This window comes from Podarcis cretensis (genome assembly GCF_951804945.1).
Source record: "Podarcis cretensis genome assembly, chromosome: 8".
NCBI classification, from domain to species: Eukaryota; Metazoa; Chordata; class Lepidosauria; order Squamata; family Lacertidae; genus Podarcis; species Podarcis cretensis.
Window position 1 is genome coordinate 70,436,979 of NC_137177.1, and position 15,812 is coordinate 70,452,790.

The 15,812-nt window shown below is 49.8% G+C and overlaps 1 protein-coding gene across 2 annotated transcripts; it reads left to right on the top strand.

Annotated features, from left to right (window-relative positions):
- The first annotated feature begins 5,362 nt into the window (after positions 1-5,362).
- On the top strand, positions 5,363-15,179 carry CLDN19 (claudin 19). 2 transcript variants are annotated; one of them, XM_079987318.1, is made up of 5 exons: positions 5,363-5,746; positions 10,066-10,230; positions 12,104-12,188; positions 14,262-14,408; positions 14,588-15,179. In XM_079987318.1, the coding sequence occupies exons 1-5, from the start codon at positions 5,524-5,526 to the stop codon at positions 14,664-14,666; spliced, it is 699 nt and encodes a 232-aa protein (XP_079843444.1). In that variant the 5' UTR covers positions 5,363-5,523; the 3' UTR covers positions 14,667-15,179. The 2 variants fall into 2 exon arrangements, with proteins under 2 accessions (XP_079843444.1, XP_079843445.1); XM_079987319.1 differs by having other exon boundaries at positions 5,365-5,746; positions 14,774-15,179.
- The last annotated feature ends 633 nt before the right edge of the window (positions 15,180-15,812 follow it).

The following is a 15,812-nucleotide window of genomic DNA, read 5'->3' on the forward strand; positions in this document are numbered from 1 at the left end:
GACCCGGAATCTGTACGCCAGCTCCCTCAGCCAATAAAGCAAGATGAGCGCCACAACCCCAGAGTCGGCCACAACTGGACCTAATGGTCAGGGGTCCCTTTATTTTTACCTTTAAGCTGGATTTGGACCTCACCGCACTTCAAATACAGAGTAACAGTCCCTCTGCCTTTCTGACTGTCCTCTGTCTGCTTTGGGGCACTACAACTGAACAAGGGTGTGGGGAGAATCTCTCTCCACTTCCTCCAAGCCAGACACCGTTCTATAAACCTCATATCATATCTACACTGCCTCCTCGCAGCACATGCGAACGCGTCGCGCTCTCCTTGCGAGGAAAGAAGGTGAAAGCCAGGTTGCAAAGCGTGAGCAGATTGCTAATGAGCGGGGAGAGTTAAATATTTGCAGCTTGGAGGTGGAGGAGTGAGGAAGGCGGTCGAGGCCCAAGCCCAGAGGGCAACTCTCGGCCAGGGGCCATTTCTCAGCTGTGGGGAAGGGGAATCGAGATTGTGGTTCGAGTCTTCTCGACAGCTTTTTTGGGTGCGTGATGTTTTGGTGGGCCCCCAAAAGTAATAAGCTCACAACTGGGAATGTTGCAAAAAAGGAAAGGAGAAGAATCCAAGTCCTCTAAGGAGGTGGGGAGCTTTTGCAGCCCAGGGGCCACATTCCCTTATGGAGAACAGTCTGGGGGCCACATTCCAAGGGTGGACAAGGGCTGGGTGCTAAAGGTGGGCAGGTCAGTTGATATGACTCTTTAATAACAACAACAACAACAACAACAACAACAACAACAACAACAACAACAACAATTTATACCCCACCCATCTGGCTGGGTTTCCCCAGCCATTCTGGGCAGCTTCCAACCAAATACCAAAAACAATTCAGCATCAGACATTAAAAACTTCCCTAAACAAGGCCGCCTTCAGTTGTCTTTTAAAAGTAAAATAGTTGTTCATTGCCTTGACATCTGCTGGGACGGCGTTCCACAGGGCGGGTACCACTACCGAGAAGGCCCTCTGCCTGGTTCCCTGTAACCTCACTTCTCGCAGCAAATGAACCACCAGAAGGCCCTCAGTGCTGGACCTCAGTGTCCGGGCAGAACGATGCGGGTGGAGATGCTCCTTCAGGTATACAGGGCCAAGGCAGTTTAGGGCTTTAAAGGTCAGCACCAACACTTTGAATTGTGCTCAGAAACATACTGGGAGCCAATGAAGATCTTTCAGGACCGGTGTTATATGGTCCACTCCCAGTCACCAGTCTAGCTGCCGCATTCTGGATTAATTGCAGTTTCCGAGTCACCTTCAAAGGTAGCCCCACGCAGAGCGCATTGCAGTAGTCCAAGCGGTAGTCTTACCTCTCTAAATGTGGCAACAGACTGTATTCCAGCTGCACAATTGTCACACACAGTTCCACACAACCCTCTCCCTCATAGGAACATAGCTGCCTCAAGCTGTTGCAGCATGGGACCTTCTGCACTCAGTGCAGGTGCTCTTCCTTTGAGCCATGTATGCTCCTAAGGACGTTGCTTTATACCATGTTAGAGCCCAGGTGCCCTTAGCTGAGTGCTGTTTGGCAATAGCTCTCCAGGGCTTCAGGTAAAGGACGTGGTAATGCCAGGTGTGGAACCTTTAACCTTCTGAATGTGAAGTGGGTTTCCTGCTCCTCAACTATGCTCCTCCCTCAAGGAAGGATGCAAGACTGGTGCATTATATCAACTCCGATGATATCTCGCTCACTTTTGTCTACTGCTTCTCCAGATTCTTCCCCAGGTCTGCTAACGTGCCATCCTCTTTCGGCGGAGATTCTGTGGATTTCACCTTCTGTATGCAAGGCAGGAGATCTCCGCCACTGCTCTATAGCCCTTCCTTTGCAAATCGCCCTGAATGAAATGGGTGGGGTGGGGGTGGGAATGCAGTGAAAAGTTTGGAACGAACCAACGACTGAACGTGTAAGCACCCCACAAGCGAATCAGAACATGAATGCAAGTGCTCATGGTTGCATAACTGCCCCGCACACCTATCTGAATGAATGCTCTATAAAGGCTGGATATAAACTAACCTCTGCGTAAGCAGTGTGCAAGCAGGTCAGGAAGAATGCACGACAGAACAGTCAATGTGAAACGGGCCCTCAGAAAACCTGCCTCTCCACACCTATTAGCCTATGAATATATTCTGTGTCAGCTGAAGTTTCCAAGCCATCTGCAACAGCTCAGTCAGTACAGCATAAGACTCTTAATCTCAAGGTCACGAGTTCGTGTCTGACCTTGGGCAGAAAATCCTGCATTGACGGGTTGGACTAGATGACTCATGTGGTCCCTTCCAGCTCTATGATTTTGTGATTTTAGAGGGTAGGCGTACGTTGAGGCTTCTCCAAAAGGCCTTCCTCTTGCGCATAAGAACATTAAGAAGAGCCTACTGAATCAGGCAAATGGCTCCTATACCCAGCATCCTGTTCTCACAGTAGCCACCAGATGCAGCAGGACCTGAGCACAAGAGCCCTCTCCGCCTTCTGTGGTTTCAGAAGCACTATTGCCTCCAACCATGGAGGCAGATTGTGGCCATCATGGCTAGTCGCCATTAATAGGTAAAGGGGGAACATTGACCATTAGGTCCAGTCATGGGTGACTCTGGGGTTGCGGCGCTCATGTCACTTTATTGGCCGAGGGAGCCGGCGTACAGCTTCCGGGTCATGTGGCCAGCATGACTAAGCCACTTCTGGCGAACCAGAGCAGCGCACGGAACGCCGTTTACCTTCCCGCTGGAGTAGTACCTATTTATCTACTTGCACTTTGACGTGCTTTCAAACTGCTAGGTTGGCAGGAGAGCAGTGGCGTAGCGTGGGATATCAGCACCCGGGGCAAGGCAAGTAATTTGCGCCCCCTAACCCGTGGATTTTAGTAGGGGCAGAGAGCTGCGAGTGCGAGCACGCCCCCCCCAGATGTTGCGCCCGGTGCGGCCGGCCCCTCCTGCACCCCCCACACTACGCCACTGTAGGAGAGTTGCCATTAATAACCTTTTCCTATTAATTTGTCTGGTCCTCTTTTACAGCCACCCATGTTGCTGGCCATCGCTGCCTCCTTGTGGGAGGGAGTTCCACAGATTAACCGAGCGCTGCACAACAAAGTGCTTTCCTTTATCCCTCCCCGAACCTTCCACTTCATCCGGTGCCTATTGGAGTTCTGGTGTTAATGAAGAGGGAAGGAAACATTTTGCTCTTTGCTTTCTCTACTCCATGCATACCGACTTCTAAAAATCATGTGTCTTGGTGGAGCGCACCAGCAATTCTCTCAAAGGCAACCCTGCAGAGCAATTTTCTAAACTGCTTTAGGCAGGAATGCGCAGGGCGCGAATTGAGTTCTGGCCTCGGGCCAGGATTCACGCTGGGGGCAGCAGACGCTGCGTGCACTGAACTGCAAGATATAGTCTGTTTGTGACTGTGGTTTTTGTTTTTTTTCCACCAGGATTATTTTAATTTTTTTTAAGCATTCTTTCTTTTACACACATACTTGCAGGGTGGGGAGAGTCAATGTAATCAGCAGGAAGCCAAACACTCCCAACGGTTTCGTGTCAATAAGGTTTTTTGTTTACGGACAGAGCCCACCCGGATTCCTAGCCCAAATGCCAAGCGCCCCCCACGTACGGGGCCTAGGCACAAAGCAAGCCTTTGGACAAGGAGAGGGAAAGGTTATGCTCATTAGCATGCAGCTCAGGGCTACTTTACTAGACAAAGGGCAGGAGTTGAAGAAATGAGAGTGGGGCAGGTCAAACTTTCCAAAGGCCATTGTGTTCGGAGGCCCTGATCCTGCTAAACGAGGCACCTGACACTGACTGCAATGGTGCCCATGTACCACAGGAGCCAGCTCCCTTTGCCCCCCCCAATAAAATATTTGGGAGCCCTCCCCCCCCCTCAGTGCTGGGTTAAACCCTGTGGAGGCCCCATGGCAGTCAAAATCTCAGGGGGCCCCTTGCAAGTTATCTCAAAGCTTCTACTCGGTTTGACTGTAATTTTCTTTCAAGATCAAATCAACGCTATTTCGATTTCTTGTTGTGGGGCCCCTCAAAAGTGTGGGGTCCATAGGACGGTGCCTACTCTTCTAATTTGATAATCTGGCACTGCCCCTCACCCTCCCCAGTTGATGGGTAAAAAGGTAAAGGTACCCCAGACTATTAGGTCCAGTCGTGGACGACTCTGGTGTTGCAGCGCTCATCTCATTCTATAGGCCGATGGAGCCAGCGTTTGTCCGCAGACAGCTTCCGGGTCATGTGGCCAGCATGACTAAGCCGCTTCTGGCAAACCAGAGCAACGCATGGAAACGCCATTTACCTTCCCACCAGAGCGGTACCTATTTATCTACTTGCACTTGACGTGCTTTCAAACTGCTAGGTTGGCAGGAGCAGGGACCGAGCAACAGGAGCTCACCCCATCACAGGGATTCAAATGCCAACCTTCTGATTGGCAAGCCCTAGGCTCTGTAGACCACAGCGCCACATTCAAATGGGGGGGGGGTGCGTGTGTGTGCTGCAACTTGTGATTGATTATGTGATTATGTGATCCCTATGGGTGTAGCCAGGGAAGCAGGAAGGGCAGCCGCCCCCTTCCTAAAACCACCTTAGCTAAAAGTAGAAATTGTAGAAAGGTTTGGACAGATTTTTCTGAGCACTTGGGGGCAAAATAAAGTCATTTAAAACACCAGTTGTTGAGAAATATCGTTCCAAATCTACTAGACAGAGCAAGACAGAGGATGATGACAAGTGGGTGTCCTGCCCCCCCCCAATTCCTGGCTATGCCCATGCCTACCTGCCCCCCAAAAATATTTTATTCAAATAGATCCCCTTGGCATGCACCAGTTTTTGATGCATATCTGTGGGGGAAGCCCTCCGTCATCATTCTACGTGTGCATAAGAATGTTCCTTACAGCCTGACCCTCTACAAATTTACTCACATCCCTTGGGACTTAGAACCTGCTGCCTTGGGGATGGAGGTTCCTTCCAACTACAGTGGTACCTCGGGTTAAGAACTTAATTCGTTCTGGAGGTCCGTTCTTAACCTGAAACTGTTCTTAACCTGAAGCACCACTTTAGCTAATGGGGCCTCCCGCTGTGCCGCACGATTACTGTTCTCATCCTGAAGCAAATTTCTTAACCCGAGGTACTATTTCTGGGTTAGCGGAGTCTGTAACCTGAAGCGTCTGTAACCTGAGGTGCCACTGTACCATTCTGCGGTTCTGTGTGATGCCTTTTGCTCATCGCTGCGAAGGGTCCAGCGGAGCTCAAGCTGCCTGGACTCGAGGGCTGGCTCCTCCCGCTCCGGGGCCAGCCTTGCTATGGGGTGGGGGGAGAGAGAGGACGAGAGCAAGGGAGCGCGGGCGGGCGAGCTCGTCCGCTGCCAGAGCGTGTTCCCTCGCGGGGGTGGCCCCTGGCATCGTCGGCCGCCGCTGCAGTCGCTGCCGCAGATCGCCCCGTCGGAAGAGGCGAGCCCTCTCCTCTTCCTCCTCCTGCCGTCGCTCCCCGCGGTCCTCTCCCTCTCTCCATGGCCAGCGCGGGGCTGCAGCTGGTGGGCTACTTCATGGCCCTGGCCGGCTTGGTGGGCTCCATCTGCTCGTCGGCGCTGCCCCAGTGGAAGCAGAGCTCCTACGCTGGGGACGCCATCATCACGGCCGTCGGGCTGTACGAGGGCCTCTGGATGAGCTGCGCCTCGCAGAGCACCGGGCAGGTCCAGTGCAAGCTCCACGAGTCGTTGCTCTCGCTCGACGGTGCGTCCCAGGGGTGCATGGGGGCGGGGGGAGCGGGCGCACAGGGAGAGCCGGGGCTGCGGTTGCGCCTCGCTGGCGTCCTGCAGGCAGCCTGCGGGTTGGTAGGGGAAGAGAGGCTCTCGCCTGACGGGATGTAGCGCAGCCTCCAAGCGTCTGTAACCCGAGGTACCCCCCTCTAAATCAAGTACAGTGGTACTTCGGGTTACAGACGCTTCAGGTTACAGACTCCGCTAACCCAGAAATAGTACCTCGGGTTAAGAACTTTGCTTCAGGATGAGAACAGAAATCGCGTGGCGGTGGCAGAGGGAGGCTCCATTAGCTAAAGTGGTGCTTCAGGTTAAGAACAGATTCAGGTTAAGAACGTACCTCCGGAACGAATTACGTTCTTAACCCGAGGTACCACTGTAAATGACAGTGGACACTGTAGAAAGATTTGGACAGATTTTTTTTCTGAGCACTTGGGGGGGGGGTCAAGAGAAATTTAAAACTACTGTTGTTGAGACCCTTGATTCCGAATCTGCTAAGAAGAGGTTGATGACAGGTGGTTGTCCTGCCGCCGCCGCCCATAAATCCTGGCTACGCCCATGGCAGCATCCACGGATCTGGAACCCCTTCCCACTCAAATGTGCTGCGTGTTTGTATGTGGTGGGTTTTAGCTACGCAGTGGTGGCGGCTGAGAGCTCTGCTTCTCTCTTCTCATAACATAGAAAAGAAAAGCTCCCCCCCCCCCCAATTGCCTTCGATTGTCTCCAGTGCATTGAATTGAATTTAGGGGCAGCGACCTGTGTTGTTTGTTTGTTTGTTTGTTCTTACGTTACATTTTCAGGCATTGTCATATTACATCACAAAACTTATTATACTGTAATTTTCAACCTGTACGTATACTTTATATGCATAAAGAGAAAAGGGAAAGGGAAAAAAAAACAAAAAGAAAAAGCTATTCCAAACTTATTCCAAAATCATATTCCTGTCTATCCCGTTGTATATTACTTTTTTTTTTCTTTACAAATGAATGTACTCTTATTATTGTATATTTCTTTACATTTTACCTAATACATTCCTATATCAATATGCACCCTTGGTCTTGTTCCTCAACTCAGTCTCTCCCCAACGTCAATTGAATGCTTGCCTAGATAGTGAACCTTTACTGTATTTTTGAACATATATCTTATATCTATCCCGCTTTTCCATAAATTTTTGTTTTGAGTTGCCTCTCAGGCTATTTGTCAGCTGTGCCATTTCAGCAAATTCTTGTAGCTTGACATGCCAGTCCATAATTGTCGGGGCTCCTTGTGTTGTTGTTAATGTGAAAATGCCACACAGTTGATATCTCCTCCTCCTCCTCTTTTGCTTTTATTTTTATTACAGTATTAGCTTTCATATTCTTTCATATCCAAGCAAAACCTTGGCATCATATAAAGGCATTGCGAGTGACCTCTGGTGAGCCTTGTCTCAAGGGAAGGCTCAAGGTGATAGTTATTATTGTTTAACATTTAGTGCTGTTTCGTATCCACGTTGAGCCTTGGCATCATGTAAAGGTGCTGGAAGTGACCCCTGGTGAACTTTGCCTCAAAGGAAGCCTCGGGATGACAGTGGTAGCTGTTTACTATTTGGGGGCTGCCTCCAAGTAAGTGCTACCCATTGCAATTACCATATTGGCCCGAATATAAGTCGCACCCGAATATAAGCCAGACCTTTAAAATTGGAGAGGGGGAAAGAAAAGAAGGGAATATACCCAAATATAAGCCTCTTCATTCCTCCCTGCTCCTGGCTGCATACCGTAATGTCATGAATATAAGCCACACTTTGACTTTCCACAGTCGGAATATGGGGGGAAAGTAAGGCTTACATTTGGGCCAATGCGGTAATGAACCTAAGTTACTACTAACTGATGCCTACTAACTTCAGCGGGTTTACTCTGAGTTGGACTAACTCTGGATACAAACTATAACTATTGATAATTATTATTTTGCAGTATTCAGTATCCATGGTGGGAGGGTGAGTCCCACTGTCATTGTTCTGCAAGAGCACCCCTCCATGCAGTAATGTTGGAGATGCACTGAAGAAGAAAAACAATACAGTGGTACCTAGGGTTAAGTACTTAATTCGTTCTGGAGGTCTGTTCTTAACCTGAAACTGTTCTTAACCTGAAGCACTACTTTAGCTAATGGGGCCTCCTGCTGCCGCCGTGGCACCGGAGCACGATTTCTGTTCTCATTCTGAAGCAAAGTTCTTAACCCGAGGTACTATTTCTGGGTTAGCGGAGTCTGTAACCTGAAGCGCCTGTAACCTGAAGCGTATGTAACCCGAGGTACCACTGTAAAGAGGAGTGGTGTATGGACTTTCCAGAATAAACCCAACATTAATGCCAGGGCCAGGCCGGGATGTTTTGCTGCTAGAGACAAAGTGGAAAATGCTTTCTCCACTGCTGTGTGCCCGCTGTTGTGTGCCAGCCTGCCAGGTGGGCATGCAGTGGAAAAGGAGCCTGACAGTCATGGTGCACATTCCCTGGCAGCTGGATTTGACACTCCTTGTGGCTGTCTGGAGCCTGCCGCCTTGAGGCAACCGCCTCGCTTCGCCTCATGGATGGGCCAGCTTTGACTAATGCAATTTGATTGTGGAAGACCCCCCAGAGGGGGAAAGCTACCAGTCAGTAGGGATGCTGATTCTTCAACAGATTGCTCTGCTACCAGCTCTCTTCTCTAAGTGCTTTGCATGGGCAAAGCAACCCTGAACAGAGCGAAGATCTAAAACAGTAACTGTGCGCGTGCGATGTTCTTGCATGGGTGCAACTGCTTGCTGAGGATTAACTATTATTTATTTATTTAGCTAGCTGGCTGGCAGTACACCTGGTGTTGCCCCAGGAATCTAAGAAACAGAGACCAAAACCCACTCCTCACTATTGGGAGCCCATCACGCCAAACTGGAATTAGGAAATCTTCAGAGGCATCCAAATTGGCAGAGTTTGGGCCTGACAGATGGATTCAAAATGGCGCCCATGTGTCAGTGTGAGAGAGTCTGTTATCCTCTGCATTGGAGACCCCTTTCAGAGCAGATGGAGCCTTTGGCCTGTGTGCCAGTGGATCTGATTCAAGGTGTAGAGCCCGGGTTAAATAGCTCTTTGCCTCTGTGTCAGAGCTTTTTCATAAGTGTTGCATATAACTGTTAAAGGAGCCCTTTGCCTATGTGTCAATGGGCGAGAGTCATTGGGTAGAGCTGTAAAGAGCTTTCAGCCAATGTGTCAAAGAGGCCTTTAACAGGTAAGGGAGCCCTTTGCCCATACATCAGAGGTTGGAACAAGGCACTCTTAATTGGGAATGAAATGAAATGAAATGCCTTTGTTAAAAATTAGTTCCTGGAAGGGTTGCCATGTGTCCTCTTTTTCCAGGTCACATCTTCTTTTTCATGGGTAGAGGTAAAAAGGTAAAGGTAAAGGACCCCTGGAAGGTTAAGTCCAGTCAAAGGCGACTATGGAGTGTGGTGCTCATCTCGCTTTCATGCCAGACAGCTTTCCGCGTCATGTAGCCAGCATGACTAAACTGCTTCAGGCACAACTGAACACCATGACAGTAGCCAGAGCGCACAGAAATGCCATTTACCTTTCTGCTGGAGTGGTACCTATTTATCTACTTGCACTGGCATGCTTTCAAACTGCTAGGTTCGCAGGAGCTGGGACCGAGCAACAGGAGCTCACTTGGTCGTGGGGATTCGAACTGCCAACCTTCTGATCAGCAAGCCCAAGAGGCTCAGTGGTTTAGACCACAGCGCCACCTGCTGTGTAGAGTCATCATAGTGATCCATAGTTAAAAGTAGAAGTCTGCAAATGTGACCTCTTTTTTGCTCTTCAAAATATGGCAACCCTATGGGCCGTTTTGAAGGGATGCGGGTGGCTCTGAGGGTTAAACCACAGAGCCTAGGACTTGCTGATCAGAAGGTCGGAGGTTCGAATCCCTGCAACGGGGCGAGCTCCTGTTGCTCGGTCCCTGCTCCTGCCAACCCAGCAGTTCGAAAGCACGTCAAAGTGCAAGTAGATAAATAGGTACCACTCCAGCAGGAAGGTAAACGGCGTTTCCGTGCGCTGCTCTGGTTTGCCAGAAGCGGCTTAGTCATGCTGGCCACATGACCCAGAAGCTGTATGCCGGCTCCCTCAGCCAATAAAGCGAGATGAGCGCCACAACCCCAGAGTCGGCCACAACTGGACCTAATGGTCAGGGGTCCCTTTACCTTTATGGGCCATTTTAAGCAACTTAACCCTGCAATTGCAGCTGCCTCTTTCTCCCCTTGGACACCCCAAAGACAGGCACATTCTTGTTTTCCAGTTCATATCCAGACTTCCCGGGCACTCATGGTGGTCTCCATCCTCCTGGGCTTCGTGGGGGCTGTTGTCAGCGTGATCGGAATGAAATGCACCAAAGTCGGAGACGAGAATCCCGTGGTGAAAAGCTGGATCGCTGTGTTGGGGGGTGTCTTCTTCCTACTAGCAGGTAAGTAAGCTGAAGGCCATATATACCCTGTGGGCCTTGTCCCAGTCTGGGTGCCAAATGGGGCCCTCTGGGCATCTCCCTCTGACCTGGGGACTCTCTCTGGTCCCTTGCCTGCTGTATTTGTACTCTCCTTGGGTGTTGTTGCCTGGCTGGGTTGCGTCCTCAAACTCTGAGCATCCCTATTGCTTGCCTGGATGGAGGACAGACGTGTGTGTATGATAACACGTGGAAACTGGATTGTGCTGCAGATCTGGAGGCTGGTTGGCTGCCACTGCTGAGTGCCTTCTCCATGCTACTGCTCCTGCAGTATTCAAGGCCAGACTATGTTTCCGGGCATCTTTCACCTCTCTGGTCTGCTCCTCCTGTCATTCTTCCTGTTAATCAATAGCAACAGATTCCAAGGCGGGATGCAGAGGGGGTGGGTGACCAGCAGTCCAATGGTCAGCCTGGGTATCTGAATCCTGGGGGCAAGGCCCTTGAGGCTGGCAGGTGGGGGAGCCAGTGGAGCTGGGTGGCTGCTGCATCATGCTCTTGCTGTCACCCCACAGATTCCCTGGGCTGCCTATTTGCCACCACTCACTACACTGAAGTGGACAGTGACGTCTGTTGGTGGCCAAGGTAACTGCAGCCTGACAACAGTCTTACATTGCTATTATACAGTAAGACGAGAGTAATATTTATTGCTCCACCCACTTTTGCTTCAGGTCTGCTGCCCACCACTGGCACGTAGCCCCCAGAAAGTTGCCCAGAAGATAATGTGGTTGAAAAATACACTCCACCCTTGCTTTATTTGGTGGACTCGAAGTGGCTCATAACAAATACAACTTTGTGGAAACAAGTTAATGAGGTGGATTATTCCTCAATAAGAGGGTTATCGGGTGCACCTGTTCTGGGCACATCCTGGCTTGGAGCATGAAATGCATATCAAAGTTCTTGTTATACTGGTGCTTAAATGATGATTTGGGGAACGCAAGCATGTGTTCAAGATAGTAAAGGAAAAAGCTAGATATATCAGCTTGCTCCGAGGCTTAGTAAGGGCAGTAGGTCAGGCAACATAGCAGTTTCTCCTTGGTCCTATGCCTGCAGATAAGCCTTATGAAGTACACCAACCACTGAATATTGCTTTCGGGGATGGGGGAATTGGAGACATGTGTTACAAGACAGCAGCAGCCATAGGAGATATAGGACTGCAGGGCCCATTCTCATTGGCTCTGCTAAGAGACCATCTCTGTTTGGCTGCTCCTCCCCTCAAACATTTTCCATTCAAGCTGTTCATTTACTACTTTAAAGAATGGGTTCCTGGGCTTGCTTGTATTTCTTCCCCCCACCCTTTTGTTTATAACACAATGCATGGCATGGAGAAAGCAGACAGAGAAAAGCCCTTCTCCCTCTCTCACAATATTAGAACATCCCATAAAGCTGAATGTTGGGAGATTCAAGACAGATAAAAGGAAGTCCTTCTTTACGCAGCCCCTAGTTGAACTATAGAACTCACTCCTGCAGGAGACAGTGAAAGCCACCAACTCAAATGGCTTTAAAAGAGGACTGGACAAATTCAAGGGAAGAGAGGGCTCTCAGTGGCTACTTGCTACAACATCTATGTTCTACCTCCACTGTCAGAGATATTACGCCTCCTAATACCAGCTCCTGGGAATCACAAGTGGGGAGAGTGCTGTTGCACTCGTGTCTAGTTTGCGAGCTTCCCACAGGCATGTGGTCAGAGACTGAGAGAATGCTGGACTAGATGGGTCCCTCCTCTGATTTAGCAGAATGTTCTCATGATGACTCCCAATCCTGGAACATGAGTGTAATGTGTAGTTTGGCCCCCAATTCCTATTAACTGGATCATTTGTGCTGTCTTCTCTGTTCCCAGGTCTGTGCACTATGACGGCTGTTTCATGGTACGCGGCACGGGTGACGTACGAGTTTTTCAATCCCAGCACGCCGGTTAATGCCAGGTGAGAGCAGGGCCTGCGCCAACCCAGAGTGTGCTTTCTTACACCTCTTGTCAAACCAGAAATCACAGCAGCGGATGTGTGCCTTTCAAAACCCAGAGAGATTGTCCCAGTTGTGTACAGCATCCCCCCTCGATCACAGGTGGGGAACGTTTTTCAGTCCAAGGGCCACATTGCCTTCTGGGCAACCTTCTGAGGACCACATGCCAGCTGTGGGAGACCGTAGAGGAAAGGGATGAATGTAAATGTTACTTTTGCACACCAGGCTAATTTCAATACACACTCACAAACCCATCTCTACGGGGCCAGCAACATGCCTTCGCTGTCTGAGATCTCGCTGGAAATCAGTGCTGATTTAATGCACCAGAGCAACACAGCACGTTAACCCACCATAATGGTGCAAACACAAGATCAATCCCTCCCATAAATTTCTGAAACAGGAAGCTGATTGTCACACCATGTAGCTCAGTATTGTCTACAGTGACTGTTAGCAGCCTAGGGTTCCAGACGAGGGTTGTCGCCTAACCCTACCTGGGGGATGCCAATGGATGATCTCCAGCCCCTCCGGCATGCAAAGCAGGTGTTCTGTTCTTCTGCCACTCCACTGTGGCCCTTTATTTTTTGCCATCTTGAGGCAACTGAGTTTGCATGTCAAAGCCCCAAGCCACCCCCAGGAGAATGAAGACACAAGGACACAGAAATTAGGTTAATGTTAATGGGCAAAATTTAGGCCACAACTTTATTGATTACAGAATGTGAGCGGTATTGGCTTAGGCACTGGCATCAACAGACTATATCAGACTCCTGCCCTCCTTGCAGGGAGTCTTTTAGGGGTAAACCACCAGCAGGGGGAGCCTCGCCAATGTGGATCGACTCGAGCATCCCCTGGGTTCCCGCTGGGGTCGTGGCATGGCCCTAGTCCCTCCCCGGGCTTTGGACGAGATCCACACCCCTGGATTCCTTTAACACAGGGGTCAGCAAACTTTTTCAGCAGGGGGCCGGTCCACTGTCCCTCAGACCTTGTGGGGAGCTGGACTATATTTTGAAAAGAAATAATCAGCAAATTCCTATGCCCCACAAACAACCCAGAGATGCATTTTCAATAAAAGCACATATTCTACTCATGTAAAAACACCAGGCAGGCCCCACAAATAATCCAGAGATGCATTTTAAATAAAAGGACACATTCTACCCATGTAAAAACATGCTGATTCCTGGACCGCCCACAGGCCGGATTTAGAAGGCAATTGGACTGGATCCGACCCCCAGGCCTTAGTTTGTCTACCCATGCTTTAACGGAATACTCTTGAGCACGGAGGGGCAGATGATGGCCGCACCTCCCCTCCCCCCCCCACAGCTATTCCAGTGTCTAACCGCCTAACCTTACAAAGTTGTGACGATTGCTATGAGGTAGGCGAAAACCAAGTGGCCAGTGCCAATTTGTCAAGTGGAAAAAGTCCTACCAGGCCCCTCAACGGCGACCAACCGAAGTCCATGGCAAGGCCAATGACGCAACCTGAACAAAGGGTGGGAGGGCAGGAGATCCGCGGTGTGAGGCTGAAAAGGGGCGATTGTGCTGTGGTTTAAATTGACCCCAGACATGCCCCCCAAGCCGCCTGACTGGCCACTTGGCTAACTGGCGTGGCCGGGCCTCCCCAGTGTAAGGCGGGACACAGTCCCGCCCCCCATAATAATGTAATAATTTATAATAATAATAATAATAATTATATCCTGCCCATCTGGCTGTGTTTCCCCAGCCGCTCTGGGCAGCTTCCAACAGAACACTAAAATACAATAACCTATTCAACATTAAAAGCTTCCCTAAACAGGGCTGCCTTCAGATGTCTTCTAAAAGTCTGGTAGTTGTTTTTCTCTTTGCCATCTGGTGGGAGGGCGTTCCACAGGGCGGGTGCCACTACCGAGAAGGCCCTCTGCCTGGTTCCCTGTAGGAGGGGAGGCTTGGCGGCTTGTCCGCAACGCGTCCCCACAAAGAGGTGGAGCCGATTTATCAGGATGTACACCTCAACATGTCTGCTGTTATAATCTACACTTTTTCTTCTTCTTTTTTGGCCTTAGGTATGAATTTGGACCTGCTCTCTTTGTGGGGTGGTCAGCAGGCAGCCTGACCATGCTGGGCGGAGCCTTCCTGTCCTGCTCCTGCCCCAAACCGGAAGAGAGAGGGCAGCAGTACTACCGGCAGTCGCAGCCTTCCACAGCTAGAGAGTACGTCTGAATCCCAAGGGAAGAAAGAGTGGAGACAAGTGACGGGTGGTTCCTTTACGTGTCTGTGGAATGGAGAGGGCCAAGTTGCCTCTTGCAGCTCCAAGCAGGCTAGAAAGTCCAGAGGCACAGTATCTCAGGGGTTGTTGTTGTTATTATTGTTATTTTTGGTTCCTTCTCAGATTCATGCACAAGAAGGGATTTGGAACGTCTTCCCCACCCACAGCTCTGCAAAATGGCATCACAGATGGGCCCGTGTGAGCGGTGGGAAGGGAGTCCCAACCTCGTGATATGTTTTCCACCCACCTGTTGTGTATCTGTGGGCTTGAAACTAACAGCCCTCTTTTTATTTCCCCTTCATTTTTCAGGCCCCCTGTAAAAAGGGGAGATCAGTCCGTGTAATGCCTTCAGGGGGAAGAGAGAGACATGGTTCTGGGCCTGAGCTTTTCAATCCAAGAGACCAAAGTGACTATAGCGAGGACATTTAAAAAAAACCAAACACAAAGCAGACACCTCACTGTGTTTCCCCAAGACCTCTTTTCCTTATTGGGAGAGAGAAAAATGAAAAACCAGAAATGCATCTTTGAAAATGAAAGTTGCTCGTTTTCGAAATGTAAAAAGGTTGCATTAACTTTTCCCCATGGTACTGTTTATACTGCTTGACAATATGGTTCTACCTTTTCAACAACGACAACAACAAAATATATAAATGTTTCTAATGGTTTGTACTAAACATTTGTCCTATTAAAGTATTTTTATTGCCAGCTTTCTAAAGTTTGTTGTATCCCTCCCCAGATTCTGGGGTGCCTTCCAAGTGCTGAACTGAATGGTCCAGCAAGTTCACTACCCATCACATTTTGAGGGGAGGGGGGTAGTAGAGAAATTTATATACTCAGCCAGGCTAGCTCAATATTCTCTGCATTGAGGGCTTCATGTAGGGCACCTTCCCAGACCTACCTGGAGTTGCTGGGGATTGAACACAGGTCCTTCTGCATGCAAAGCAGGTGTGGACTGAACAGAGTTTTAAAAGTCCCATCCATAGCAGCAAAACTGAAGCAGAGGAATTAGGCTACCTTTTCCCTTCTTACTCTGCTTAACAAAGATATAAGAGAACAGACTGGAAAGCAAGTTTAGAATATGGTTTACTTACTACATAGGCTTGTACTGGTTTTCAGTTAAAGGTAAAGGTAAAGGGACCCCTGACCATTAGGTCCAGTCATGGCCGACTCTGGGGTTGCGGCACACATCTCGCTTTACTGGCCGAGGGAGCCGGCGTACAGCTTCCAAGCCATGGGGCCAGCATGACTAAGCCGCTTCTGGTGAACCAGAGCAGCGCACGGAAACACCGTTTACCTTCCTGCCAGAGTGGTACCTATTTATCTACTTGCACTTTGACGTGCTTTCGAA

Coding starts and splice junctions, on each gene's coding strand:
- CLDN19 (XM_079987318.1), top strand. CDS start 5,524: ATGGCCAGCGCGGGGCTGCAGCTGGTGGGCTACTTCATGGCCCTGGCC. Junction 5,747..10,065: donor GTCGTTGCTCTCGCTCGACG/GTGCGTCCCAGG, acceptor CTTGTTTTCCAG/TTCATATCCAGACTTCCCGG. Junction 12,189..14,261: donor AGCACGCCGGTTAATGCCAG/GTGAGAGCAGGG, acceptor TTTTGGCCTTAG/GTATGAATTTGGACCTGCTC.